Source organism: Eretmochelys imbricata, chromosome 9, assembly GCF_965152235.1.
Source record: "Eretmochelys imbricata isolate rEreImb1 chromosome 9, rEreImb1.hap1, whole genome shotgun sequence".
Lineage (NCBI taxonomy): Eukaryota > Metazoa > Chordata > Testudines > Cheloniidae > Eretmochelys > Eretmochelys imbricata.
The window spans coordinates 47350709-47377842 of NC_135580.1; the positions used below are offsets into that span (position 1 = coordinate 47350709).

At 44.9% G+C, this 27134-nt stretch overlaps 1 protein-coding gene across 1 annotated transcript in view; it reads right to left on the reverse strand.

Moving 5' to 3' along the window:
- Window positions 1–10509, reverse strand: part of MYO7B (myosin VIIB) — a 79155-nt gene extending 68646 nt beyond the window's left edge. Inside the window, exons 1-7 of the mRNA XM_077826215.1 lie at window positions 10492–10509; window positions 8226–8339; window positions 6729–6881; window positions 4926–5110; window positions 3679–3800; window positions 1914–2056; window positions 1706–1819 (exon numbers count right to left, since the gene is read on the reverse strand). Coding sequence (XP_077682341.1) covers window positions 1706–1819; window positions 1914–2056; window positions 3679–3800; window positions 4926–5110; window positions 6729–6881; window positions 8226–8339; window positions 10492–10509 — 849 coding nt within the window. The remainder of the gene's footprint in view (window positions 1–1705; window positions 1820–1913; window positions 2057–3678; window positions 3801–4925; window positions 5111–6728; window positions 6882–8225; window positions 8340–10491) is intronic.
- Window positions 10510–27134: the final 16625 nt, after the last annotated feature.

Below are 27134 nucleotides of genomic sequence, written 5' to 3' on the forward strand. Positions count from 1 at the left end.
CATGGGATACATTTGCAGTGTTTCTTAGGGCAGATTTGAGGTCACGTCTCTTTCCCTGCCCCTGTTGTAGCTCTCCTCTGCCCTGTACAAACATCCCCTGGCACTAGTCAGTAACCCCCAGTTTGAGAAATAAAGACAGGCAGGGTTGGGACAGTGGTAGAAAATACCTTTGCAAAATCAGAACACTAGAATCTAGCACAAGACACTGAGTGGCACAATCCAAAAACAACATGAGAAAGGTCTCCAGCAATAGTCTGCCTGGCACAGCTCAGGGCTCTGCCCTTTGCTACCTTCCATATAAATAACTCATTGAGGGCTGGCCCATATTGTAGGGCATGTCTGCTGGGTCAGTGAGTCCTGGGCAATGCAGTGCTGTGGCAGCAGGAAGAGTGAAGTGTCCTTATATGCTTTTCTATTTATAGCACTAAGAATAGCTATTCGTACCAATAGCTGAGCAAAACAAAAACCGTGAGAGCAGGGTCTAATCTGCCTATCTAAATATTTTACAGCACTCATCACTGAGCTAAAAGGACTTCAGCCCTTCATGGAATACACAGCGCTTGCACTGCTGTAATAAGCGCTGACCGCGTTATCACTTTGTCCTCAGTCATTCCATTCCTATAATTAACGAGCTGGGGAATCTGCTCCCACTCGCTGGGCCAATGGCACACGGGGCACTTTCCTTTAGGGGCAGCATCATTTGAGCCCATAGCAGTAGTGCATGCGAATGGCCGAGAGGAGCTGCAGGCATGTTCTAGCTAATGAGATTCTTCCCATCCTTTAACACAGAGTTCCACAGCTTTCTGTAAACATTCAGGCCTACGGTTACAAAAGCCTCCACTAGCCTGAGCAGCTTTTTTTTTTGGGTGCCCAACCCTGCTCCCACTGAAGTTTGTGGCATGAATCCTGCTGGCTTCAGCAGGGGCAGGACTGGGCCCTAATTCCTCCTTTCCTCGTTTTTGTCCAAGTCACAGAGCAAAGCAGCTCAGCTCATGTTTTTAGCGTGAAGAACTTGGCCAGACTAGGGGTGGGATTTCCAAAACTGCGTAGAAGCACAAATCCCACTGAAAGTCAATGGTGATGGTGCTGTTAAGCCACTCAGTACTTTCAGCGGTCTCCCGCAAGATGAATCCCCACATCCAACAAGGGAAACTCTCTGGAAAACATAAACACAGACTGGGAAGTTTACATTAACTGGCCCAGATTAGAGAGAGAACCACATTACTGAGTTATTTCTGCAAGGCCCACTACAAATAAGGACCATGGCTACTGGTGTTGCTTCAGCTGTGAAATAAAGGAACATTTTGTACCTGTTAATTCCTTTTCTCTGAAAAATACATCCAGGCCTTGTGTTCTCCCTGCTGGGAGATCAATGGCAGTTACCCGAAACTGGACTGCAGTGCAAAGGCGGGCACTGAGGAGCCAACTGAAGATGCTATTGGTCTTTCTTAAGGCTGCTCTTGATGGATAGCTTCTAATGGCCATAGCTTGCACCCAGTGATGGATACAGTACAATAAAAGCTTAGAGGACACTGCAGCTGAGCCCACAACATCCTTACTGTTAATTCTTCTTTCACTCTAGGCATGGCCATTTCTATGTGAGAATCAGCCCTCTTGCACTTGCTTTTGCTGTGACACATGAAAGCGGCCCAGCATGAGGAACCCCGTGCTCAAGGCAATGGCAGCAGAGGGAGGTGCATCTTACCATGGTGAGGTAGGTGTACTCTGAAGCAGTGCCCAGGTTCAACATCTTCTTCTGCTCCAGATTCATCCCCATTAGCATGCAGTAAAATATGTGATAGTTCCTCTCCTCCGGAGCCTGGAATGAGAGAAGTACCCCAGGGGACAGGCCTGTCAGTGCGGTGTCATAAAACAGGAGTAGAGTTAGCACTGACTCCCAGATTAACCCTTACCTGCCGACAAACCCGGGACTTCTCCAGAAGGAACTGCTCTATCCGGGCTCCTTCGATCACGCTGCTTTGGTTGAAGTGGATGTCGATGTATTTCCCAAAGCGGCTTGAGTTGTCGTTTCGAATTGTCTTGGCATTTCCAAAGGCTGGTGAGGGGAGGAAGTGTAGGACAGAGACAGACACTGGGTTTACTCCTGCTTAGGGCATGGCAACTTCACTTTCAGACTACCTGGTCTTGCTGCTGGCATTTCACCTGGTGAGCTCCAGATTCCAGTGCTGTGTGATCTGACTCACACTGGGAATGACAGGCCCCAGACTCCATCCTACACTCAGCTGAACAGAGAGGCAGACAGCTGTGCATGAGAGCAAATGGGCCCTAAATATCTCATGTAGGTAGGGAGGGGACACCAGATCTCTCTGCATGGGAAACAGGGAGGCTGCAAAGCTGTGGGAAGATCCTGTGGGAAGATACAGTCTCCCTCAGCCAAACACCTTCCTACAGACTAGTGCAAGTGCATGCCTACCCCTCACCATAACTTCCCCATCTTTCCCCAGCACGACCCCTTCCTGTTCCCAAATCCCTCCCACAATTGCTTAGACTAGCCCTACCCTGACACCAAGCCTGTCACACCTTGAATAAGCCCTTCCCAACCCCAACCATCAAAACCTTGCCACAGGTTCCCAATTCAGTGCCCCACACCCACAGAAACTTTTGTGCCTCCCTAGGGAAGCAATCCCTGACCTCATCCCTGTGGAGACTCTCCCTGAGCTGAGAATGCTGTACGGGACTCACTTAGGAGCCCATGCAAGCCTTTTTTTTGTCTGCAGAGGTAGACACAGGGATTGAGCAGGCAAACTAGCCATCTCACATGGCACTGAAATGCCACAAAGCAGCCAGGCCCATCATTAGACTGCCTTTCAATGACTCAGGTAATTGAGACACTTGGCACTTGTCCTAAAAATGCAGGTGAAAGTAACATTTACAGAGTTCTCATCCACAAAGCAGAGGACTATCCAGTAAAACTCAACTAACATGAGCAGCTCACTCCAGAAATCCTATTCAGTCACATATTTTAAAAGCAGAAAGGAACATTTTGATCATCTAGCCTGACTTCCTGCATAACACAGGCCATTGGATTACACCCTCCATCAAGCCCATATCTTGTGGTTGAGCTAGAACATATAGTTTGGAAAGACATCCAGTCTTGATTTTAAGAACCCATCGCTCCAAATAACCTGTTCCAATGGTTAATTACCCTCATTGTTAAAAATTTGCACCTTATTCCTAGCCTGAATTTACCTAGCTTAAGCTTCTAGCCAATGGCTGGATCTTGTTATGCCTGTGTCTGCTAGATTGAAGACTAATCTGAAAACTTTTCCATGTGTAGGTACTTATACACCATGATGAAGTCACTGCTTAATATTCTCTTGGATAAAACCGATAGATCGAGCTTTTAAAAAATGCTGAACGACTCTCCCTGTGTCTTAGAATATCTAGTTTTAACATATGGGAATAGGGTTGAGTCAAAAACCCTGCAGATCTGGGGCAAAATCCCAGATGAACCACACAGATTTTGGGGAAAACTCTCTGCAGACTTTGCCAAAATTCCTTGTAGATTCCTTGGTCAATCACTACATCATTGAGGCTTTAAGGAGTTCAGCTGCTGTGCACTGAGACATTACTGCACTACTCCAGCTTTACACTGGCATAAATCCATCAAAATCACTGGTGTTATGGTGAATCAGGCGTCTTGGCTACATAACCTACCTTCCAGAATGGGGTTGGCCTCCAGAATTTGCTGCTCAATCCAGGAATGCTGGCCACTGACAGCAGCTAAAAACTGCAGTATCAGCTTAGTGCTTTCAGTCTTCCCGGCTCCAGATTCTCCACTGGAATCCAAAACATACATGTGGTAAATTAGTGTCTCGGTTTCTTTTTCTCTGCTACAGTGGAAAAAATGGCAGACCAGGGTAAAAATTCACAGATCTTCTCCATACTGTGGGACTGTCCTGAGTCTCATGTAGAGAGTAAGAGGCTTACCTTTCAATGTCTCTTTCACTGAATTGAAGCTATTCTGCATACTAAAATGTTAAGGGCTAAACTGTTCCATCAGTTACACAAGTGCAAATTCACTGATGCCAGTGGATTGGCCCCAGCGTGAAGGAGAGGGAAAATTTGGCCTTTCATCTTTAGTACCTTATTGTACTATCTGTGCTGGTTTTAGTATGTTAACTTCGTGTTCCCAGTATCTCCTCTGCTAGCAAGAGACATCATTGCATTGAGATTATCCAGCTCCTTGCACAAAATATGAACAGAAAACAAGTACAGGGAATACCTTTGTAGGAAAAAGATAACGTTTCTCTTGTCTTGTTTTAGGAGGGGAGATTAACCTTCTCAGAGACAATCTCTCCTTTCAGAAAGTTAAATTTAATCTTCAAACATAATGGCTACCTTCCGAAGGTAAAAAAGGTACCTTCCCTGCTATGGACAATGTACTCATGCTTCCCATTTTCCATCTATTTATAAAGAGACTATTTGTGTAGAATGTCCTGCTGCACTCAGAGGGCTTGGAGGGGAAATGATGGGTTTTGGAAATATAAACATGTGCAAGGGAGCAGTCTCTTGATCCCTTTTTCTTGCAAAATATTTCCAGTAAGGGTCCAAATACAAAAATTACAGCACAAATATGCAGGGTGAAATCAGCCCTGTCTCTGAAGCTGTGCATGAAAATGTTATGTATGCACCCATTTGGGCAAACATAGTTGACATGCTTGGACACACATTATACAGTCACGTGGATACATAAATGCACGTTCAGGACTAAATATTTCTGAGTCCTAACTGAAAATGACACAGCAAAAAAGCAAATGTTCTCTTCTCATTTTCCTGGTGTTATCTATGCCTCCCCAAAGGACTGAAGAGATTGTCACCTCTCCAGACACTTTGGGAACCCTTCTCTGTCCAATCCCGGTGGTAAACCTACCACCACTAGTCCCACCCACTCATCCAGTTACCTGATAACACAGCACTGGTCTCTCTTATTCCTCTTCATATTGAAATAACAGTTGTCTGCAATGGCAAAGACATGGGGAGGCAGCTCCCCAATTCGCTTGTTACTGTAGAGTTGGATCTGTTCCATTGTGTAGAGTGGCAACACCTGGTATGGATTCACTGCGACCAAGATAGAGCCTGTGTAGGTCTGAAAGAGGAGAGAGTTACCCATAACATCAAATCCAGACACAGCAGAACAAAGCCATAGCCACCCTGGGCTCTGCTCTCGTTAGAGCTCATAAGCTAAGCAGGTTCGGGAAAGGATAAGGAACTCTTAGGGAAAACCCCGGGTGCTGCAGAAACTTGTGGGTTGATGACTCAGTAGATTGCACTCTTCCCTCTGAATCAGTATTGAACTGGGCACTATGCTACTGGACATAGGGTCATTCAAATGAGACACAATGCTGTGCTCCTGATCAATACTGGTCCATTAAGGATCCCACTGGTGCTTTTTGCAAAAGAAGAGATACTAACCATGATCACCTGGCCAAATTCCAGCTCAGTTAATTACACTGTGGTTAAAATCTCTGTTAGCTCAACCAGATATGGTATTTTTCGTTTCTTACCATTAACTGTTGTGAAATGTTGCTAAGTGATGTTAAACAGCTGTTGTATTCTACCCCAGATGTGGCTGCACTTCAGGGGTAGGCAAAATAATTGGTGTGTGTGTGTGTGTGTGTACATACCCCAGTTATTTTGCCTATCACTGAAATGTGTCTGTGTGTATATAGTGTCATTTGGTAAAGTTTATAAAGTGCCAAATGGGATCCATTTGGATGAAAGGCATTACAGTATATAAATGCAACATGATTACATACAAGAGCTTCAAAATATGACTGCCAGGGTTTATTATTGTAATGGTTACATTGTTACATTTACTTTACATTGTTACATTTGCTATAGTAGTGTAGCACCTATTAAAATCAGGGCTTGATTTGGCACTGCCTGAGCACTGCATAAACATGTTGTAAGACAGCCCCTGCCCTGTAAAGTTTACAATCCAAACAGACAAGCAGAGCAAAGTGTGGGAGAAACTAAGTAACTATATCCTTGTTTTCTAGATAGGGAAGTAAGGCACAGAGAAATTAAGTGGGTTAAGTTACCCAGGGTCACACACGAAGTCTGTGGCAAAGCCAGAAAATGAAACCACATCTCCTGAGTCCCAAGGCAGTGCCTTAAACACAAGACCAACATTCCTCTCAATGTATTTCATTGCATCACAATTAAATAAAGATCAAATTGAACCTAAAGACAAGCCAGATCATACCATTGCCAACAATAACAAATAGAGCATCTGGTTGGACTAATAGATTATTTCCTCAGGTGAATATTGAAATTAGCCTAGCAGAGTGTATGTTGATTTCCTAACTGCATGCTGTACCACAGACCTGATATCTGTCTTAATGTCTGGATTGACAGTCAGAGAGTCACCACTGGTAACTTTCACTTTAGGCAGAAAACTAAAAGGCAGCTCTCTTGCTGTCCATGCATCTCGCTGTCGAGTCACTCCATGATTTCAAAGTCTGGTGCCAGCTCTTGTCCTTGCAGTCAAGGTGCTAGGATGAGATCAGTTATAGAGAAGAAAAGGGAGAATTTCAGAACTGCTGAGACACTAAGGCTCTCTCAGTCCAATATTTGGCAAAGGAAATCAGGCTGCCTTGTGTCAGAGGCTGCCCCTTGGCTGACAAGTTGTCCCCCTGACAGAAGTGTGCTGTTTTTCGTTTCTTATTCTTGACTGAGATTTGCCCATTTGTCTTGGCACTCACATAGATTTTGTGCTCCTGATGGCGGATAAGGAGGTTATGCACTATGCCTGCTTCATTCAGGTCCCCGAGGCGTATCATGTCTTCCACCCCTTGTGCAGAGGTGGGATGCATGGGACGCACAGCATTGATGTTCCGGGCAGTGATCCAATGTTCCTTAAATAGAACAACACAACAGCTTTTAATTAATCATCTGGGATTTTGTACATTAGCTCAGGGGCATCCAAAGGAGGGAGCCATGTTGCCGTGGAGAAAACCTGAGTGTAACTCACACTAGCACAGTGTGGGTTTAGCTGGCATAACCCAGAGCAGATTGCAGCAGCTTTATCTTTAATACATAGGTGAAGCCCACTGAGACTATGACCCAGCATGCAATGCTTGAATCAAGATAGGTGAGCCAGCCCTGGATTCTCTTATGCTCCAGTGGAATTTCTGTGGCAGCTACACTTAAATTAAAAATATGGAAGTTTTTAACTGAAATATGGAAAGGAATAAAACAATCAGTTCAGTAGCCCACATCCTGATATTAAATTCAGTTAGTGATTTCACGCTGTCCCCACATTTTCAGTTTTGCTGCAGATTTGGGAATTGACAAAGCATAACGGCATCGTAAAAACTGTTGAGAGGAAACCTGAGGTTTGGGAGCTGGGATGGGGACAGCTGGGCTTTGGGTATCAGGAAGGGGTGGGAAGAAGCTTGGGCTTCTGGATTGGATAAGCACAGGCATTGGATGTTTCTGATTTTTAAAAAAGATCAGCAGTGAAACAGTTAACAGTATGCCATTTAAAGTGTCATCTTTATGTTTGAGAGTCAACAATCCCTTGAGATGAATGGAGCCATTCACACCTTCCAGAACTATCCTTGCAAGCCAGCTGCAGGTGCAGGAACACAACACTGCATCAGTTTGTGCTCAGTTCTTATTCTCAGTGTTCTCTGCACAATCATGAAGGCTAGAAATGGAATGAGAACTTAGATGCTGGAGCACAATTCTCCAGCAAATGTGGGACAAGAAGTACTCGCTGTGGCAAATTCAGCTGCTGTGGATTACACGGAGACTATAACCTCCCAGAAATACAGGCTTGGAGATAGGACCAGACCATTGGCTCATCAAGTCCCATGTCTTGCCTCTGGCAAGTACTACTGCCTGATTCTTGCAGTTCTGTAGTGCTCTGATGGGCCATACACTAGACTGGCCTTGAATCATGACATCCAGATCAGATTCTGAACTCCACTAAAGTTAGAGGGTGTTTGGATATCCAGAATTTTGATTTGGCCCATTATAATGAAAGAGGCTAGCCACAACAGCCAGTTCTGTATCCGGGTGTAGATTCCAAGGGTGAAATCCTGGCCCAGCTGACTTAAAGGGGATCTGGATTTCACCCTAGAACTCCAAAACATTCAGGAATAGATCTGTGGCTTGGTTCAGGCCCATCTCTTGTTCTTCACCATGTTACATAAAACTTAAGTATGTTCTGCTGAGGAAGTTATAACGTAGCCTACCTTGCCTTCATCATCCTCCACCAAGATCTGTCCTGAGTCAGAGATCTTCACAACTGCCCCAATAGGGACATTGTATTCACTGTTGGACAAGGATTCCAGCCATACATGATCACCCTGGCGAGAAGGAAGTGCTACTGTTAAGTACTGCTTTACATCTAGGCTCCAACTAACTCTTAGCATATATCTCCTGGTTTTAATAACTGTGGGATTTCTTTTACTGTGCTTAACTGGCCCAGTGCCTATTGCCTGGACGAAGCGTTATCTAGTGGTTAAAGCAGGTTAGGAAGTCAGGACTCCTGGGTTCTAATCCCAGCTCTGCTACTGACCTGCTATGTGACTTTGGACAAGTCATTTGGGATAGCCATTTTATAGGCAGAAATGGCACAGAAGTTATAACAATGACACTGCTTATCTAACTACATTACGTCACAGAGGAGTTCTGAGGCTCAGCGACTGTCCGCAAAGTGCTTTGATATTCTCAAATGAGATATAGTTTGTATGTGCATTTATTATTATTTCTGCTACTTAAAAACATTCAAAGACAAAGCAGTATTGGAAAAGTGGTAGGAGGGCATCTTCAGACAAGATAACGCTGATGGGTTGACTAGATATCCTGGTAATTTTCAGAGATTTGTGATAGTAAGTTCTAATTTTGCATTCCCTCAACGATCAATTGAATAATCTGCACATGGAAACATTAGCACATTTATCAGCTCCTTCCTTGGGGACAAATCCTGCACTCCTTATTCAGGCAAAATTCCTACCTTGGCATCAATGAAGGACCACACCTGGGGCAGCTCCAGTCAGTATTCTGTCTACAGAGCAAACAGGCAGGCAGAATGCCTATGGTGCCACAGGAGGGAAGCATACTCCGAGATTGAACTCACAACCGTGGGTTTAGCAGGCCAATGCTCAAACCACTGAGCTATCCCCTCTCCTCTGCTGACTCTACACTTCCTTTAGAGAGGTATAGCTAATGCTCCAGACAGCACTGGCTGCTGTTTGCCAGGCATGACGAATCCCTCCATCCTGCACTACATCCCCTTTGGAGTATCTTGCACGGCTAGTGGTGCTAACACTCCCCCAGCCCTTGTGTCCACAGAATGCAAAGACCAAGATCACTGCAGCCTCTTGCAAGGTAGAGCGGGATCCTTTGCACTTTCCCCTCCACTATCCCATGTGCCCACACAGGATCAGCCACATCTGGCCTAACTGGTTTTATGCCAATGGTCAAAACTTGGCTGCAAGTAGAATAAAGACTATAGGCCAGATTCTCCGCTGGGGTAAACTGGCATAGCTCCATCCACTTCAATGGAGCTACACCTGTTGAGGATCTGGCTCTGTTGCATATTATTCCAAGTCGGTTCCAAAACATTTACTACCATGGAGTAATTTAAACCTCGTTGGTTTTTTTCCCTCTTAAAATATGTTATTGGTTTACATTAAAAGACAAACAGTTGTAAAGCACTATTGCAATAAATTCTGCACCAGCCAATGGAGCATACCATCTGCAAACAGAACCCTTACCCACGGTGAAGGGAACCTTACCTCTCAAGGAGCCGCATTGGTTTCAGTGGAAGTGCTCGTGGTGTAAGGCACCAACTCAGCATGAGCAAGGATACTACAAGCTTGCCCAAAATAACCATTATGCCCAATAAACAGAACCAGTTGTATCTCTGTAATTTTGTTTGGGAAGATGTTGTTTGATGCTTAGTTGATATTGGCTCTTTGTTGCTTTTACTTCTGAAGTGAAATGCGTTAAGTTCCCATGGACTTCTTTTCACCTCTTTCTGCAACATCCCCCACTAGACCGGTGGTTCTCAACCTTCCCAGACTACTGTACCCCTTTCAGGAGTCTGATCTATCTTGCATACCTCCAACTTTCACTTCACTTAAAAACTACTTGCTTACAAAATCAGACATAAGGATACAGAAGTATCACAACACACTATTACTGAGACATTGTTTACTGTCTCACTTTTACCGTATAGTTATGAAATAAATCAACTGGAATATAAATATTGTGCTTACATTTCAGTGTATAGTATATAGAGCAGTATAAACAAGTCATTGTCTGTATGGAATTTTAGTTTGTACTGACTTCACTAGTGCTTTTTATGTAGCCTGTGGTAAAACTAGGCAAATATCTAGATGAGTTGATGTACCCCCTGGAAGACCTGTGTGTATCCTCAGGGGTACACATATCCCTGGTTGAGAACCACTGCTCTAGACTAACCAGTACACCAGAGCAAAGCATCTGACTTACCTTTCTGAGAACCACCATCCTGCCTCACAGTCCCACATACAGCCTGTGCTCACGAAGAGAAGAACAGACTTAGACTACAGGAGAGCTCAGGGATAAGAACAGATCAAAACACTGCCAAAAGTGGGGCACGGGCAGGACTCTCCGCTTAAAAACCAAAAACATAATATCTTTATGAGTCTGCATAGGATTAAAGAAAGGAAAAGTGATCATTAAAAGTATACACAAAATGTGGAAACAATATAAACCATATACCTGAAGGCAAGAATCCTCAACACAGCGCAATGCACAGATTGACTTGCAGGCTATCCTGAGTTCTACCACATAACCCAAGAGGTAGACTAACACAGAAGGTATCACTGTGGAATGTTGTTGGTTTGTTTTTTTAACAGAATTCTCTTAAGCTAATGCCAAAAAAGTTTATAGGCAGAGAGTCAAACTTAAATTTAACCCCCAATAACAAGACATCACGTAAACTATACCGTTATTTGCATTCAGTTGGTCCAGTGACCTAGTGGCTCAATTCCTGTGAGTAGTCAGCCCAGTGACCCAGATTTATTTTCTACCTTGCTAAGCTGCCCAATGCAGTCTGCCCACTAGGTCTGGCACAACACGCATATAAAAGCAGAGATCCATATACAGCCGTCCTCATCTGTGGTTGCAGTGAAGGGCTTTGAGAAGGATTGTGAAGGAGGGAAAATGAAGAGTGTTTGAGGGTTCCAGTTGCAAAGTGGAGAATCCCCCAGGAAACAAACAAAAGCATTGAGGCCACAGTTGAGAGGACAGTGTTGGTGACAAGAGTCCAAAGGATTGCCTTGTTTGTTGAGTGTGCAGGCCCTATTGAATCTGCTCCCTTTGCTTTAACATAAATGATTATATTATTTAGGCCATGAGACCCGGGACAACCAAAGAACCACAGACTAAATAAGCACAAATGCATACACCTTTCCCTGCAATTGGACTCTTGAAGCAATTTCAGGGATAAACATGATCTGTGGGTTGCCTTACTTGCTACACTGAGATTTAGTCCAGTGTCCTTTCGATATGCACAGGGAAATCATGGACAAAGCTTTTCAGAAACTGTTTGAGCTGGGACTGGGCTGCAAAGTCTGGCTCTAGAACTAGGTTTGAAGTTTTCCAGAGTTTGAGTGTTTTGGTTTGGGACCATCTCTAGAAAATACACCCCAAACCACATTTTAATATGATCTGGGATCTCTAAGATCATTCACAAGAAAATAGCGCTGACTTACAGAGGCCAAATACATCCGTTTAGCAGATGAGCTGGAAGGCTTTTCAACTTCTAAAGCCCAAGATCAGATGTCTGTGTTATCTCCTGAAACAACTGCTGGAGGAACTAAAACTTAATGCAGCCCGGACTCTCCATTCCTTACATTGCGTCAGAAATTAGGGATATGGGTAGAGTTCGATCCCAAGCCTCCATTACACAAATCATATAAAAAAACAATGAACATAATTGACAGTCGTTTGGTGGACAGATTATCTGGTTTGCAAGATGACTCAGCAAACAAAGGGGAGGGAGCAGCCAGGGACCAGCCGAGGCAGTTACATATGCAAAGTTGGGGGTGTCATCCATCACTTGATCATGGGTGGTATTATTAGTGGTATTATTATATGATCTTATACTAAAAAAAAAAAAAAAAAAAAAGGAGTACTTGTGGCACCTTAGAGACTAACAAATTTATTTGAGCATAAGCTTTCGAAAGCTTATGCTCAAATAAATTTGTTAGTCTCTAAGGTGCCACAAGTACTCCTTTTCTTTTTGCGAATACAGACTAACACGGCTGCTACTCTGAAACCTGATCCTATACTAAACAGCATGAGTCAAAGAGCAATGTCCCTGCCAGCTGATGCTCTGTGTACCTGAGGAGTCCATTTTGCCTTGACCTAAGCTTAATAATGGCTTTCTTTTGCTTAGTCTCCCCCAGTTCACCACAACAGGACCCAAGCCCACTGGAACAGGGTGGCAAGATCTACAACCACACACAGAGATTGGGGGCGCTTTTTTGTTAGGTCAACAAATTAGCCCTATTAACAGGAGCTACCCCCTGAGTAAAGCTGATAAGTAAATTCTGCGGACTCATCACAGCATGTATAGCTTGTTACCTCTGACAGGGTAGAAAGGGAGAGAAGCTTGACCCTCTGGTCAGAGGGAGGTAGGGGAAATTACAGGAAGGCCCTCGGATCCAGCAGGCTGGAGTTGAGGTGGATATTCTGTTTTCATTAGTCAATTTACCTGTGAAGCTGAACCCTAGGAAGCCCTATATGTATGGGTTTTATTTGGAGCAGGGTGGGAATGTCACCTGAAGCTATTCGATCCTCAGGCCATCATATTCCCAGCTCTGTGTTGCCCAAACCCCCAGGTAGACATTGAATGGGTTCCACTGCTACAAGGCAGGGCGTAAATTTAGCTGGAGCCCAGCATAGCAGAACTCTGGTAAATATTTTCAAACCTGTGAGAGGCCCAGCACCTCCTGCAGGGCTGAAGCCTTAAGCCCCGGCGCCCCCGCTTCTCCTGTGGTGCTAAAGCCCGGACCCCCGAATGGGGGGGCTCTGGTAAATAATCTTTGAGAATTTAAGCGCTGGCTACAAGGGACCTCCAGAGCAGGCTACAAGTGCCACCTTTGCCTGTGAACCCTCTCTAGTCCCTAACAATATCCACCAAATGCCAGCCTCGCTCCCACATTCTCACAGGTCTCTCACCATTGTGTGTCTATGTGAAAAACCACACTCTCTCTCACCTCCTTTCAATCCACCCACAGGAGCTCCCCTATCCCGGTGCTGCCTCTTTCTGGTTGTTCCAGGACACCCTTAGAAAGAAGATGTTTCATTTCAGGGTTTATTATACTAATGAAATATTTGCAATATATTTTCTCCCATTTGGAAACATCTGACTCTAGAACCAAAATACTATATTCCATTTTTGCTGCCACTTAGGATGAATTATTGAAAAAAGCTGTCTCAGGACATCATCCTGTGAGGGGTTGTTTACCCTATTCAGGTGATTATAGGGTTAATGTGGGCCTGAGAGGCCAATTAACACACGTGATTGCACCTGGAGTATGGGACAGGCCTAATCAAAGATGAAGCCCAGCTGAGGAGGAGCAGGATGGTTTCTATTAAAAAAAAAAAAAAAAAAAAAAAAGAAAGAGGAAGAGGAAGCAGAAGCTCAGGTCAGAAGGTGGCTGAAGTGAGAGAGGGAAAGAATTCTGCAGACCTGCTCTGAGTGGAACCTGGAGAGATACAGAGAAGCTACCAGGTTGGAATACGCTCTGGCCATGAGCCCTGACAAAAGGGCAGGACCTGGGCTTCCAGGGAAGAAACCCAAGGAGGTGTTCAACTAAAGAGGTGTTTCAGGAGGGAGGTTTACACTCTGGGATATGCCCTGATAGGAGATGACAGCAGGCGTGAAGGAGACGCCTGGAATCAGCCTGAGAGAAGGCAAACTGACAGGCAGGTAACCTCGTGGGTAGATGGGAGTGGAGGATCCCGAGTAGAGACAAGACTAGAGGAAGATAACTCTTGAGAGTCAGCGTTCTGCAGAAGAATGGAAGGCTGGAAGGACCTGGGATGGATTAAAAGTTTCTGCCTAAGGGAGGGGACAGAAATTTCTTTTGTTTCAGTTTGTGTTTTGCTTTTTAAGTTTGGTTACAAGACTCCAGGGAGAGACCTTAGGGCTGTTACTCTGAGAGAGGAGGGAATGGAAGAGGAGCCCTGGAGAGGTGGAAGATGTCTGGATGACCAACAGTGTGTGGGACATGATCTGTTTGGGATGTTGATACCCTAGACAGGGAGAGGCTTTAAAGCAGGGGTTCTCAAACTTGCGGTCAAGACCCCTCAGGGGTCATGAGGTTATTACATCGGGGATCATGAGCTGTCAGCCTCCACCCCAAATCCTGCTTTGCCGCCAGCATTTATAATGGTGTTTAATATATTAAAAAGTGTTTTTAATTTATAAGGGGGGGTCGCACTCAGAGGCTTGCTATCTGAAAGGGGTCACCAGTACAAAAGTTTGAGAACCACTGCTTTAAAGTGATCCGGCTGGAGGGCCAACTCATGAGAAGAGGAGAATCAGATCGACCATCAGGAGGGGCTGCAGGAGAGGAAAAAACTGCTACAAGGGTACATGCTAGAGGACAGTCCACTTTTTTATACATCCCAAATCAACTTGCTGCTTGGTTAGAGCTCAATCAGGAAATACAGCATCATTTGCATTCAGGTAAATATTGATTTGATGGCACACCTCAAGTAAATCATTAACAGAACAAGTAAACAACACAGGACCAAAAATTGATCTTTGGAGCTCACCCCAAACTACTCCAAAACTTCCTACCTGTAACATCCTCAGCTGAAACAAAAGAAAACCCATTTGTCTGGTTGTACACGCTATGGCATCGTTAAGTGAAGTGTAAACATAATCTTAAAACTTCACTTTCTCAGTGCTATTTGAAAAATTCTGCTCTTTGGCTTGGTCTTCGCTCCACAAAATGTATCTTTCTAGAAAGTTTAAGCAAAAATGAACCATGCATATGCACTACAAAATATCATTAAGAACCAGAGTCTGATAATTCTACATTTGCTGAATGGTGTTTTATTCCAGGAGTAGCCCCAGTGAAGTCACAGAATAAGGTGCTACTCGCCATAAATAAAAATAAAAGGAGTACTTTTGGCACCTTAGAGACTAACCAACCTATTTGAGCATAAGCTTTTGTGAGCTACAGCTCACTTCATCGGATGCATTCAGTGGAAAATACAGTGAAGAGATTTATATACACACAGAACATGAAAAAATGGGTGTTATCATACACACTGTAAGGAGATTGATCACTTAAGATGAGCTATTACCAGCAGGAGAGCGGGGGTGGGGAGGGGAACCTTTTGTAGTGTGATCACTCTTCTTACAGTGTGTATGATAACACCCATTTTTTCATGTTCTGTGTGTATATAAATCTCCTCACTGTATTTTCCACTGAATGCATCCGATGAAGTGAGCTGTAGCTCACGAAAGCTTATGTTCAAATAAACTGGTTAGTCTCTAAGGTGCCACAGAAACTCTACAGTGAAACAGAGAGAATGTAGCTTTTTTGTTTTGTTTTGTTTTTTCGCCCTTATTCTAATATAATTCTTGTTCAGTGTTAAAAGAAAGCTTTGTGATCCTTTACGATGACAGAAATCAGGATAGGTGCCACCACCTTCTTTCAAGCAACTCACTGCTATTCCTTGAACAGTATTATGCTAGAAGGTGTTAATGGCTGCCATCAATCTCAGGCCCGGTTAAGCCAATGGGTGTGCTAACCACCTTTCTTTCCAGATAAATGAAAGGAGCAATTAAGCCCCTTTATGGAGTAAGATAGCTGGAGACAATAAAAGCTACCATATAAAGCTGGGGTGACCAACCTGTGGCTCTGGAGCCACATGTGGTTCTTCAGAAGTTAATATGCGGCTCCTTGTATAGGCACCGACTCTGGGGCTGGAGCTACAAGTGCCAACTTTCCAGTGTGCCAGGGGGTGCTCACTGCTCAACCCCTGGCTCTGCAGGCCCCACCCCCACTCCACCTCTTCCCGCACCTTCCCCTGAGCCTGCCATGCCCTTGCTCCTCCCCCTTTCCCCCCAGAGCCTCCTGCATGCCACAAAACAGCTGATTGGGAGGGAGGGAGAGGCACTGATGTGGGGCTGCTGATGTATTACTGTGGCTCTTTGGCAAGGTACATTGGTAAACTTTGGCTCCTTCTCAGGCTAGGGTTGGCCACCCCCGATATAAAGCAATAGGCTGCATGGGGATGCCTGCGCAGGGATGAGCCATGTGGTCTGTGGATACTGCAAAGCCCCCCCTTAAGCACATGCTTAACTCTGCACACAGCAAATAGCCCCAGTTACTTCCAAGGACTATTCACAGTGCATCTAGCTAAGGATGTGTGTATGTGGTTGCAGAATTGAGACCGTAGCTACACGTCGATAAAATTTACATCTACAGATATTTGGAAAACTGTACTTGGAAGCATTTTGTGAAGTCAAAGAAAATAAAGGAGTGTGCCTGCTTTGCAAATGATGTCTAAAGGCTACACCTTTATTATTTCAAAAGTACATTTAATCCCCCAAACAAGGCAGATCACGTCATCATTAAGTACATGCTAAGTTTGAAGTTTAGAAAGCTCTTTTTTTCAAATGCCGAAAAAGTCTGAAAAATGTACTTAATAGCTGAAAAATACTTCCTCTTCCCCAACAATATGTTTGTCTATCTTAACTATTATATATATGCAACTTTTCCAATAAGAAGGTTATAGTTCAAAGCCTAGAATGTGCATTTCAGCTCAAAAGATTTTAAAATGTCATAACTGAAATCAGAATGCAAAGAGGAATCTCATCCTGAACTATACCAGTCACTATTGCAACACTAATACTGATTTGCTAGAGGTTTATAACCATTATAAACTGGAATAATTATAGCTAGTTACCAAATCTGCAGAACTCATGAATCCAGAAAAATATGAATATAAACTTCAGCTTGCAGCTACCAGTTGTACCAGTCCTGGTCCCCAACTGATCTGTAACATCATAACACCCTAGCTTATTCAGCACTATCAGGAACTCATTTTCATGATCTTGGACACAAGTGCAACAGTTATTCTCCTTCCCTTTTACTTCTTGGTTTGAATGGGCTCCCTCTGTCCATCTTTTAGTTGTGCTTCCTGCAACTACTTCCACTCCCTACCTCCCCAGAAATCTTTCCCCACACCACCATGAAAATTGCCTCTCCAGTGGCATCTAGTTATGATCTACCCTTTCTCTCTTCGAGTCTCATCAGGAATTTTCTTGGGAAGCCTCTTAGTTTTTATGGATTTCAGATTCAAATTCAAGAGTAAAATTTCTTCTTTTACCCAGTATTAATAGCAAATGCTCTCCCCGCTCCTTGCTTGTATTGCTTTTTGCAGTGCATGTCTTTGCTGCTCTTCTCACCTGAGCAAGCTAACCCTCTAAATCAGAGTCTGAATGGTACCGAAAAGGATGGGAGGTACCTGTTCACACGGAAGATTTTGCTGTTTGCCTGATTCTGCTGTGTTTCTTCTCTCTCACGGATAGCAGAGTGGGAAAGAAAAGGGAGATGAAGTTGGTGGTGGAATCCCGCCCTGCGTGTCAGCCCTCCGTGGCAAAAAGGAGGAAGTAACTGAAGTGCCTTTCACAGTTATTTATTATGGGACTTTGCCCCCAGTTCAGCATTTATTCCATTTCCACACCAGGGATTCCAGGCACCGGTGAGGTCAATCGCTCTCATTCGTAATGCTTGCCTGAGCTTTAAACTTTAGCCTCTCCACTGCATGTGGCTCCTGTCAGACTCCTGAAAGGCATCCCAAAGGGAAAGGCTTGGGTCTGATTCTCCTGCTTCATAGGCCACAGAGCTCAAGAATGGAAAATAAACTCAAGACATCCCTTACCAGCCACTGTGAGGGAGCAACTGAGGTTTATGCCTGTGCAGCCTGGTAAAGGGGAAGGGATTTTTAGTCAGTTTATTTAAAACACTCTTGTTTTGTTATATATCAATGTAATCAAATGCCTGACAAACACCTGGGAGAACAAGTATCCCTGTGAAAGATTCAGTGGCCCTGGATTCCGATGTTTAGATAGGTGTTATCCTCCTTCCAGCCCCGCCCCGAAATGTGAACAGTTTGATTTCGAAGTCCGAGCCCTCTTGATTGCTCAGTTTTCAATCTCTTGTCTCATTAAATGTCATCTCACTACCGCCCCAGTCTGCCAAGGAGCCCTCCAGCAACAACGCAGAAGTCAAGACGTGGCTGAAAAATAATCCTTTCAGGCTGTCATTACCCATAATCAAGATGCAAAAAGGGGCATTTTGATTTCCACCCAGAAGTCACTGCACCTGAAGGAAGAAAAGTGTATTAAGGGGTTAGGCAGTCCTTTGGCTTTGTGAGGGGCCGGGGATGGAGTTCAGGAGGCTGTAGAATACGAACTGGGGGAGGGGAAGATCTCAGGTCCATCTGCCGGGCCTTCTTCCCCACTGACACTCCTCAGTGGTACTTCTTTGCAAGGGACTGGATTCCCTGTAGGCCTTACTGTACCTCCTCTTCTGGTGACAAGAGGAGAAAGCCTCAGAGTAGGAGCAAGGAAGTCAAGTGTCTAGTTTCTGAGGCTTGGCTAGAAGAGAGATGGAGTTCCATCATACAAGAGGACAAAGACTGCCATTGAGGAGAATCCAGCCTTTAGGAGCTCCAGTCCATCCAGCCACGAGGACAGCTTCCCAGAACAGATACACCTTAAAGACTCAGAATCTTATGTCCTCTCAAACCAGTGTAAATCTATATGGCCGCAACGGACAATACTCCGGATTTACACAAGTGTGACTGAAAGGAGAATCCCCTCTGAATTTAAAAAATCTTTTTCAGAGACGGACTTTGGTTATTAAAAATGCAGGGCTTAAAAATCCACTCAGCCACTTCCCCTGATCAGTGGGGCACTTTCCCCAGTAAATGGGGGCATGGGAGAAAGAAGGCATCAACTTCCTCTGTGCTGCCTTCCTAAGGCTGCAGACAGCAACAGTGCCCATGTTGCTGCTCATCATTTTTCCAAGCTGCAGCACAGTGAAAAGCAAGCAGCGCCTTGTTGGTTTTCACTGGTGCTATTAGTGCTGCCCACAAGGTTCTGAAAAGTGATATGAATCAGGCCTTTTGCTTGGGACTGCTCAGAGCAGCAGCAGAGACAGGTGCTGGAGCTATTCAGAGATGAAAAAGACCCAAAATGGAGTCAGGGGATAGAAGCAGCAGAGTCAACCCACATCTCAGGAGCCAAGAAATGGGGGAAATGTTGAGTAGAGGAGAGACCCCCGCTTCTTGCCAAATCATGACAACCAAGAAACTGGGAGTGGGTAGAGTAGCAGACACACACCTACTGGTTAAATAGCTTGAAATGACAGGAAAACTCTCACTGCAGCAGCTGGAGCAGAAGAGGGAGCTCTCCCGCTTCCAGCAGAGGAGTAGGGAGCTCTGTTCTGTGGTCTCCCCCTTCTAACTTTCTTCACAGCAGCCAAGAGGCTTGGGGTAGGTGGAGGAAAGAGAGAGAAAACATGCTAATGGTCCTGCTCCTGCTTTCAGAAGCTGGAGAGGGCTTGACTTAACATTAATTGGATTCCTGCTAGCCAGAGGCTGGAGTGAAAGATGGAGCCATCAATATTGGCCACACAGAGTATCCCAGTAGTAATGCCAATGCACCCTCCCCTTCCCATAAACTGGGGGACAGCTAAGCTTCTCTCCAATGCATTGCCCCTGGACAGTGATGCCCACCTTTGCAAATGGCTGCTGGGGTCAGAGGTAACAGTGGAGGACATTCCAGCACAGACAGGGGGCTACCACAGACCAAGAACAACAGCCATGGGTGGTTGTTTTTTGCTGCACCTGCTGGAGAGATGCTCAGACAAACCAACCCTTCCCCAGGTAGAAACTGTTCCAGGCCCTGCTCTCCACCAGTTTACACCAGCTACAGACTTTTGTGTCTGACCCTCAACCAATCACTGGTGGAACAGGGCTGTGCTGGAGACATGAGATGAGGAGCTACAGCTGTAACACTTCATTAGGAGGAGACCTTTTCCAGCTCTGTGGGAAGCTCCCAGTAGCACTGGAAACACAAGACAACCAAGGGGAGAGCATGGCTCATCACGAAGAGAGTCACAAATGGCAGTTTTCAGAGTGGTAGCCATATTAGTCTGTATCAGCAGAAAGAACGAGGAGTACTTGTGGCACCTTAGAGACTAATAAATTTATTTGAGCATAAGCTTTCGTGGGCTAAAGCCCACTTCATCAGATGCATGTAGTGGAAAATACAGTACGAAGGTATATATACAGAGAACATGGAAAAAATGCGGGTTGCCATTACCAGCTCTTAAAAGACCAATTGATTAAGGTGGGCTATTATCAGCAGGAGAAAAAAAACTTTTGTACTGATAATCAGGATGGCCCATTTCAAACAGTTGACAAGAAGGTGTGAGTAACGGTAGGGGGAAAATTAGCACGGGGAAATGTGTTTAGTTAGTGTAATGACTCATCCACTCCCAGTCTTTATTCAAGCCTAATTTAATGGTGTCCAGTTTCCAGATTAATTCCGGTTCTGCTGTTTCTCGCTGGAGTCTGTTTTTGAAGTTTTTTTTGTTGAATAATTGCAACTTTTAGGTCTGTAATTGAGTGTCCAGGGAGGTTGAAGTGTTCTCCAACTGGTTTTTGAATGTTGTAATTCTTGACATCTGATTTGTGTCCATTTATTCTTTTGCTTAGAGACTGTCCGGTCTGGCCAATGTACATGGCAGAGGGGCATTGCTGGCACATGACAGTGTGGAAACTAGCAAACCTTGCTGGTCAGGGGACATACATTTGGGGTTGGGCACGCAGGGAGAGCTGGTGAGGTTGAGGTACATGTAGATGTGTAAAATACCACAAGGGAAGCGTGATCAATGTGCAGAATGTCCTTTAGATCACAGATGGTTTGAACAGTTGAGCTGCCTGAACTATGCTGGTGCTACAGCTGATACCGACGTGCCCATTCTGTGCTCCCCTCCCCATCAGTCCACAGAGTATGTGCACCACAAAGGGTAGCACTATTGCAATGCAAGCCCATGTCTATTGCCAAAGCCAGATCGTTGATGTTTATGTTGGGTAACCAGGCAAAAGGTTTTCAGAATTTAAGAACTTCTTTTTCCTGACGTGAACAGAATGGCACGTTCTCCCTCTCTTAATGGGGTCTCTCCAGCCCCACTGGGACTCTCCGAGGCTCAGCCTACCTACTCACAGCTTCCCTGGCTTATGAAGCCATCCCTGATTACACTGATCATGACACCTGCTTCTCTTGCCCCACTCCACAGCTACAGAATGGTGGCTGGGCATGCCATGGTAAGGCTGGAGGGAAATAGCAGGGCCCTAGGCTACGCTGGCTGCTTTATTGCTGCCTGCTGTATTCTGTGTGGCCAGTGGAGGAAATGGAGGAAGTTACTGATAGAACTCAGCATCTGCTCTCTGCTCCCCATGGCAGCTTCTCACACTGAGGGAGGGACACTGTTGAGTGGGTCTCCATCCACCCCCTGACCTCCCTCACTAGAGAAAGAGGGATCAAGAGGGCTGCTTCTCCCACTGGATCCAGGGAGCTCTTCTCCCCTTCCACTCCCATTGCACTTCTCTCACTGGAACCAGGTGGGGTAGCAGGTGTCTCTTCCTCAGTACCTCTCTTAGTGGCTGGTAGAGGAGAGGTTCTCCTGCTGGCTAGGACTGCCTGTCCTCTTCCTTTGGGGTCATTTGTTCCCAGTGGGGTCCCTTGTCTGCTCCCTGGAGCACAAACATCCTAGGATGGAAAGCAAGCCTCAGTCTCCTAACTGTGCTGAGGAATCTTGTGCTGGGGCGGGGAACATGGGAGGAAGGGATGCGAGGCTGCAACTAAAGAGTGACTATCCTTGATCAGAATCGGGAGGGTGCACCTTCATGCCGGCACCTCCCACTGGAGTTTGGGTGCATCTGGGCTTTGCGACTTATACCCAGCACTGCACTCCAGGGAGTACTGTTACTATTCCAGTACCAGGCATGACAGCTGGGAAGGAAAAAGGGATGTGTCCCAGACATGAGCAATTTTGGAGACAGATTCAGGATTTCTCCAGCCAGAGCAAGACCCTACGAGTCAGGATGTTTCAGCAGCTGCCTCTAGTTGCCAGGTTAATATTATAAGTATTGTCATTTGCCACAATGTTGCAAATGCAAGAAAAGTTAGGACTGTCATGATTACACTAGTAAAGACTGTACAATCTCAAGGTGATGAGTCTGCCCTGTATATCAATATGCTGATGCCTCTCTCTAAGGATACACACGATTAAAACTTTCTCTTTAAACAGGGAATTGTTAAAGTTGTACTAGCATTTCTGTCTGCCATCATCTGCCGGTGAAGTCCCATAGCAGCTGACGTCAGACATTGGGTTTACAATCAACAGGGAATGAGAATGGGGTGGTAAATTAGTCTGAACAGTTTACATTTTCCATGATCTGTGCTGAGAATGTATTGAAACAAAGTGAATTCTACAGAGGGAGTACCTAGCTAACGATCAGCTGCAATTGGACAGTCAGGAATGAGAAATGCTGTACTAAGAGTTCTGCATTGCCTGTCTTCTACTGGAGCCTCATGCAAGGCCATTATGGCACAAACACACCTGGAAAGAGTTGGAAGAACTAACACTTTTACTTTAGGTTGGTTACATCAAGACAATTTTGCAACTTATTTATTCATCAAGAGATGAGCGCTGAAGTGTTGCACTTTGTCTATAGTAAATTCTACAGGCCAGATCCTAGCCTTGGTGGAAAGAAATCCTTTGCAGTGCTGCTGAAGCACTAAGGGATCACAGAGCTGCCCTAAATAGGCAGTGTGGAAGCCCCACACTGGCAGTTGCACTGCACCAGATTAGCCTGTATTCCGGTGATCCCCAGCCAGCATAAAGGACCCTTGGGAACATTATTAGACCACATAAGTTAGAGAAGCTCTAAGCAGCCATGCTGATTTAAACCAGCTGAGGATCTGGTCTCATGTAATTTGAGGTACTATGTCTGAATTTTGACCAGATTCAAATTGGTTTAGCACTTAGTCCCATGCCATTGGACCTAGTCAAATAACTATTGCCATATTCTTTCTAGCATCCACCACAGCTACTTCAATACCAATTTAGAGACCCACTCCAGAATGAACTTTCACATATAAAGTTTCATATTAGAATGTGTTGTTTCACTAGCTTTAAAGCTGTATAAACTGCTATCTAGGTGACAAACTGGAGTTCTGAGGGGGATTGTTACTGAAGTTTCTTACTAAGCAGCATTCATCCTGACTGTAAAAGCCAAATGGCCAGCTACTATATAAATGTCATCAAATTTTGTACATGAGTGATAAATACAAAAACAGCATGGATGAGCACTGAAGGTTCAGTTGTCCTACAGATGTGAGTGTATAGCCTAGAACATTGTATGCAGTGGATTAACTATTCCTTAGCTTTCCTTGCTATTGACTATTCTGTATACCCTTCGTAAACTGTACCTTACTGGAATTCCTAAGCATCTGTGACAGCTCTACTGTAATATATTCATATCTTTTATTCTAGTTTCTAGTTTCCCAGATGCATTTCTGGGAGGGTGGGGAGTTAATAAAAACAGAAAGACCTTGCTGTATGATATATGCACTTTGGTGGGTTTTACGGTAGTTCCACATTCAAATACTTATACTGTAGGTGCAATCTTTCAAAGAACCACAGCAAGAAACATTTGAAGCACTGCAGGTTCATATCTTGTGATAAAATTCCATCCATTCTGTTATGTTTGGGTTTTAATACCCAACCCCTCCAACCTGCCTAAGGCCCTGCCCCTCCCCTTGTCTGCAGCACCACCAAGCCCCCGCGTGGCCTCCAGCCCGCCCCGTGTGCCCCTGGCAGATGGGCAGCACGGATCCAGCCCCGGAGCACCGGGCAGGTGGCATGGCCGGAGTGGCCGCAGAGCACCGGGCAGGTGGTGTGGCCGGAGTGGCCACAGCTCTGGAGTGCTGGGCAGGCGGCATGGCCCGAGCACCCTCAGACCTGGGCAGACGGACGGGCAGAAAGGTATGAACCCAACTCCCGACCTTGTGCACACTGGCCCCAGCCTCTGGGCCACAGAACAGCAAGAAGAGAACTTGAAGCAGGCAGAGGAGGGAGCTTCAGGGCAGAGCATGGACAGGGCAACACAAGGCTGTTTGGGGAGGCATAGCCTTCCTCTACCTATGCTACTTGCCGCCCATGCAAGACTGAGTGATCCTATGAAAACAAACTGCACGCTTGTAGGAAGTGTTGTCGTCATCATAAATCTGAAGTACGTACTGAAAGTGTGACGCAGCACCACCGTGGATTAGCACAGCAAGCATAGCACAAAGGGATCACAAAAAACATAGGCCAGACTGCTCAAGTGCAGACATACCAAGGAGAAGCACCTACAAGGGGCTTTGTAAAGCATGGATTGTGGGGGGAGGGCTGTTTGCTAAGGGACCCTGCAGTATAAATGTCTATGAGTGGGTGTGAAAGTTGTTCTCTGGGAGATTGCACACAGTTTAGTAAACAGATGTGGAGAGGCAAGAGGAATTTGTCTAGGACTGCCCTGCAGTGAGTGGACATGTTAATTGCTCAGCACATTGATGATTATGGGACTCTGCAGTACTCAGACACATTTATAGATGTAATTTGTGGTGACAAAGTTAAGCAGAGACATGGTAATAATTTTGACAGTTTGGTCAATATTGATGAATAAATGGTCAGAAATGTGACAAGTTAAAATCTGTGTAATCCAGGTGACAATAATCCTGCCGCTTTGGAGAACAATAGATCAGTAGGCACATCCATTGACGAAACTGTTTCTTCCCAGCAGTTCCCTACTTAAGAGATTTCTCTCTGGATCAGAGGGTTTAAATAGCACATGGCACTAGTGCTGTCATTTCCTCTCTGTCTTTGGATAAGTCACACAGGCCTCAGCATTTCCATATCACAGAATCCCAGATGCTGAGCATAGGTTCAGGTTAGTCCCAATCACATTTCTGGGGTTTCTGAAGAGCTGTGGCTCTGGGTGTAACAACTAAACGCTTACTGCTCATCCAGAAACCTGAGCCTTTGGTAACTGCCCATTAACCTCCTCCCTTTACCTAAGCAGATTTGTAGCTATAAATCACTGATGTCTGTAGTTAAGTCTAAAGGCACATTGTAAAGACGAAAAGCTGACTGAAAAAGAAAAGTACATACCAGCAAAGGACTTTCAAATACATCCCCTGATTTTCTTGAGCATTCTCTCTCTTAGGGAAGGTTTATTTCACTCCAGCCACTTCATGCTGTTGGGCTGAAAAGCAGATCCAGGAGGCTTTTGGATCCGTGGCCTTGCACTCCTCCACTCACACAATATGGGGCTTCTCACTCTGGCTGTTAGAAGGCAGGTCATGCTCCCCTGCTGTGCAATCCCATTATGGTCTGAGTGTCTCTCCATCCTTCCCGTTGGAATGCAGCCAACAGAGCATTAGAAGCAGATATTACGGGCAATTGAGGGGCAAGCTCTAGCTTGTAAGGCACAAACACACATGCACACACAAATAGGCATGCAAATACTATACACACGGAGCTGTAATGCCGTTAATATCTTATTGGAATTGACGTACAACTATGCAGTGAGGTAGCAACTCATTGGAAGTGACAAATTTTTCTGCAGCTATGCAGATTGCTCACAGAGAAGGAAGAAGTCCATGTGGCTTTTTGCAAAGGGCAGGGAGGGACATCTGTTGACCAGCCAATGAGAGAGTGGCACAACAGCTGGCAAGCTGTGGTATGGCAGCAGGAGCAGGATGTATCCTGAGAGACATTCATCCCTTCAACTCAGAGGATGTTCATGGATATAAATGCACCAACTACAGGTAATCTACAGATGCTGCAAAATAGTCATTGACATTCACCTCTTCCTTAGGCATGTCCATAATGCCCAGCTCCATAGTATAAGCTTCCAGAACATTGTCCAGTGGAGAGGAAATCTCATCTCATTGTATGACAGGTTTCCTAGGGGGCTGTGACAAAACATATGCCTCTTCATACCCTATACTGTACCCTATACCCTATATTGTAATAATTTTTGTACAAGACATGTCTTGTAAGGCATCACTGAAAACTCATAATTTGCTGGTCACTACTGTCCTGGTAAAATGTGTGGCAACACTGTATGTGAAGTTATAAGATTTCCCTGGATGATGTTATTATCACATGTTCCAAACCCCACAGCCCTGCGCAGGCAAAAGTCGGCAGGTCTGTCCTCCACACATTCTTTTGTTTTTGCCTTAATTTGGATTGAAACAGTAAACAGAGTCATTAAGCAGGGATGGAAACAAAGAAAGCTCAAACAGGTGAGAAAAAGCCAGCAGGGAACATCTGTCCGCATAGACTCTTTGTCTCCTAGTCCCCAGCTGGAAATGTTTTTCAAGAGGGAGACTGAAACTATAAAAAGGAGGGACAAGCACCCCAAGGGACCTCTCTCTCTCTCTGCCCATCACATTCACTGCACCTGAAGTGACAAAGGAAGCATTCGTTGGACTCTGGGGGAGGGGTCCTGACCTACAGGGTTTCATTTGGTCAGTAAAACTGCTGAAAGCATGTGGTGAGAAACTTTGCTTGAATCTGACATACATAGTAAACATCTGTTAGACATTAGTAAACATTTTATCTTTTATCTTCATTTTTCTTGTAACCATTTCTATAACCTCATTGCTTCTACTTACTTAAAATCTCTTGGTAGATAATAAACCTGTTTTATTGTTTTCTCTAATGCAGTGTGTTTAAAGTGTCTGAATAACTATTTGAGATAATAAGCGGGCATATTATCCCATTTAAGGAATAATGGACTTAAAACATTTGTACTTTCTCGGAGAGGGCTGCGCGGTAAAAGACATACATTTCTGAGGAATATCCAGGACTGGCAGTGTTTTGGGGTCACCCTGCAGTATAACCAAGGCTGCTGAGAGCCAGAGTGCATCTAACCTCAAATCTATTTAAAACTGAGTGTCTCCATCTGACGTGTGAAGCCTAGGATGATGATAGGATAGGATTGGTGTTGAT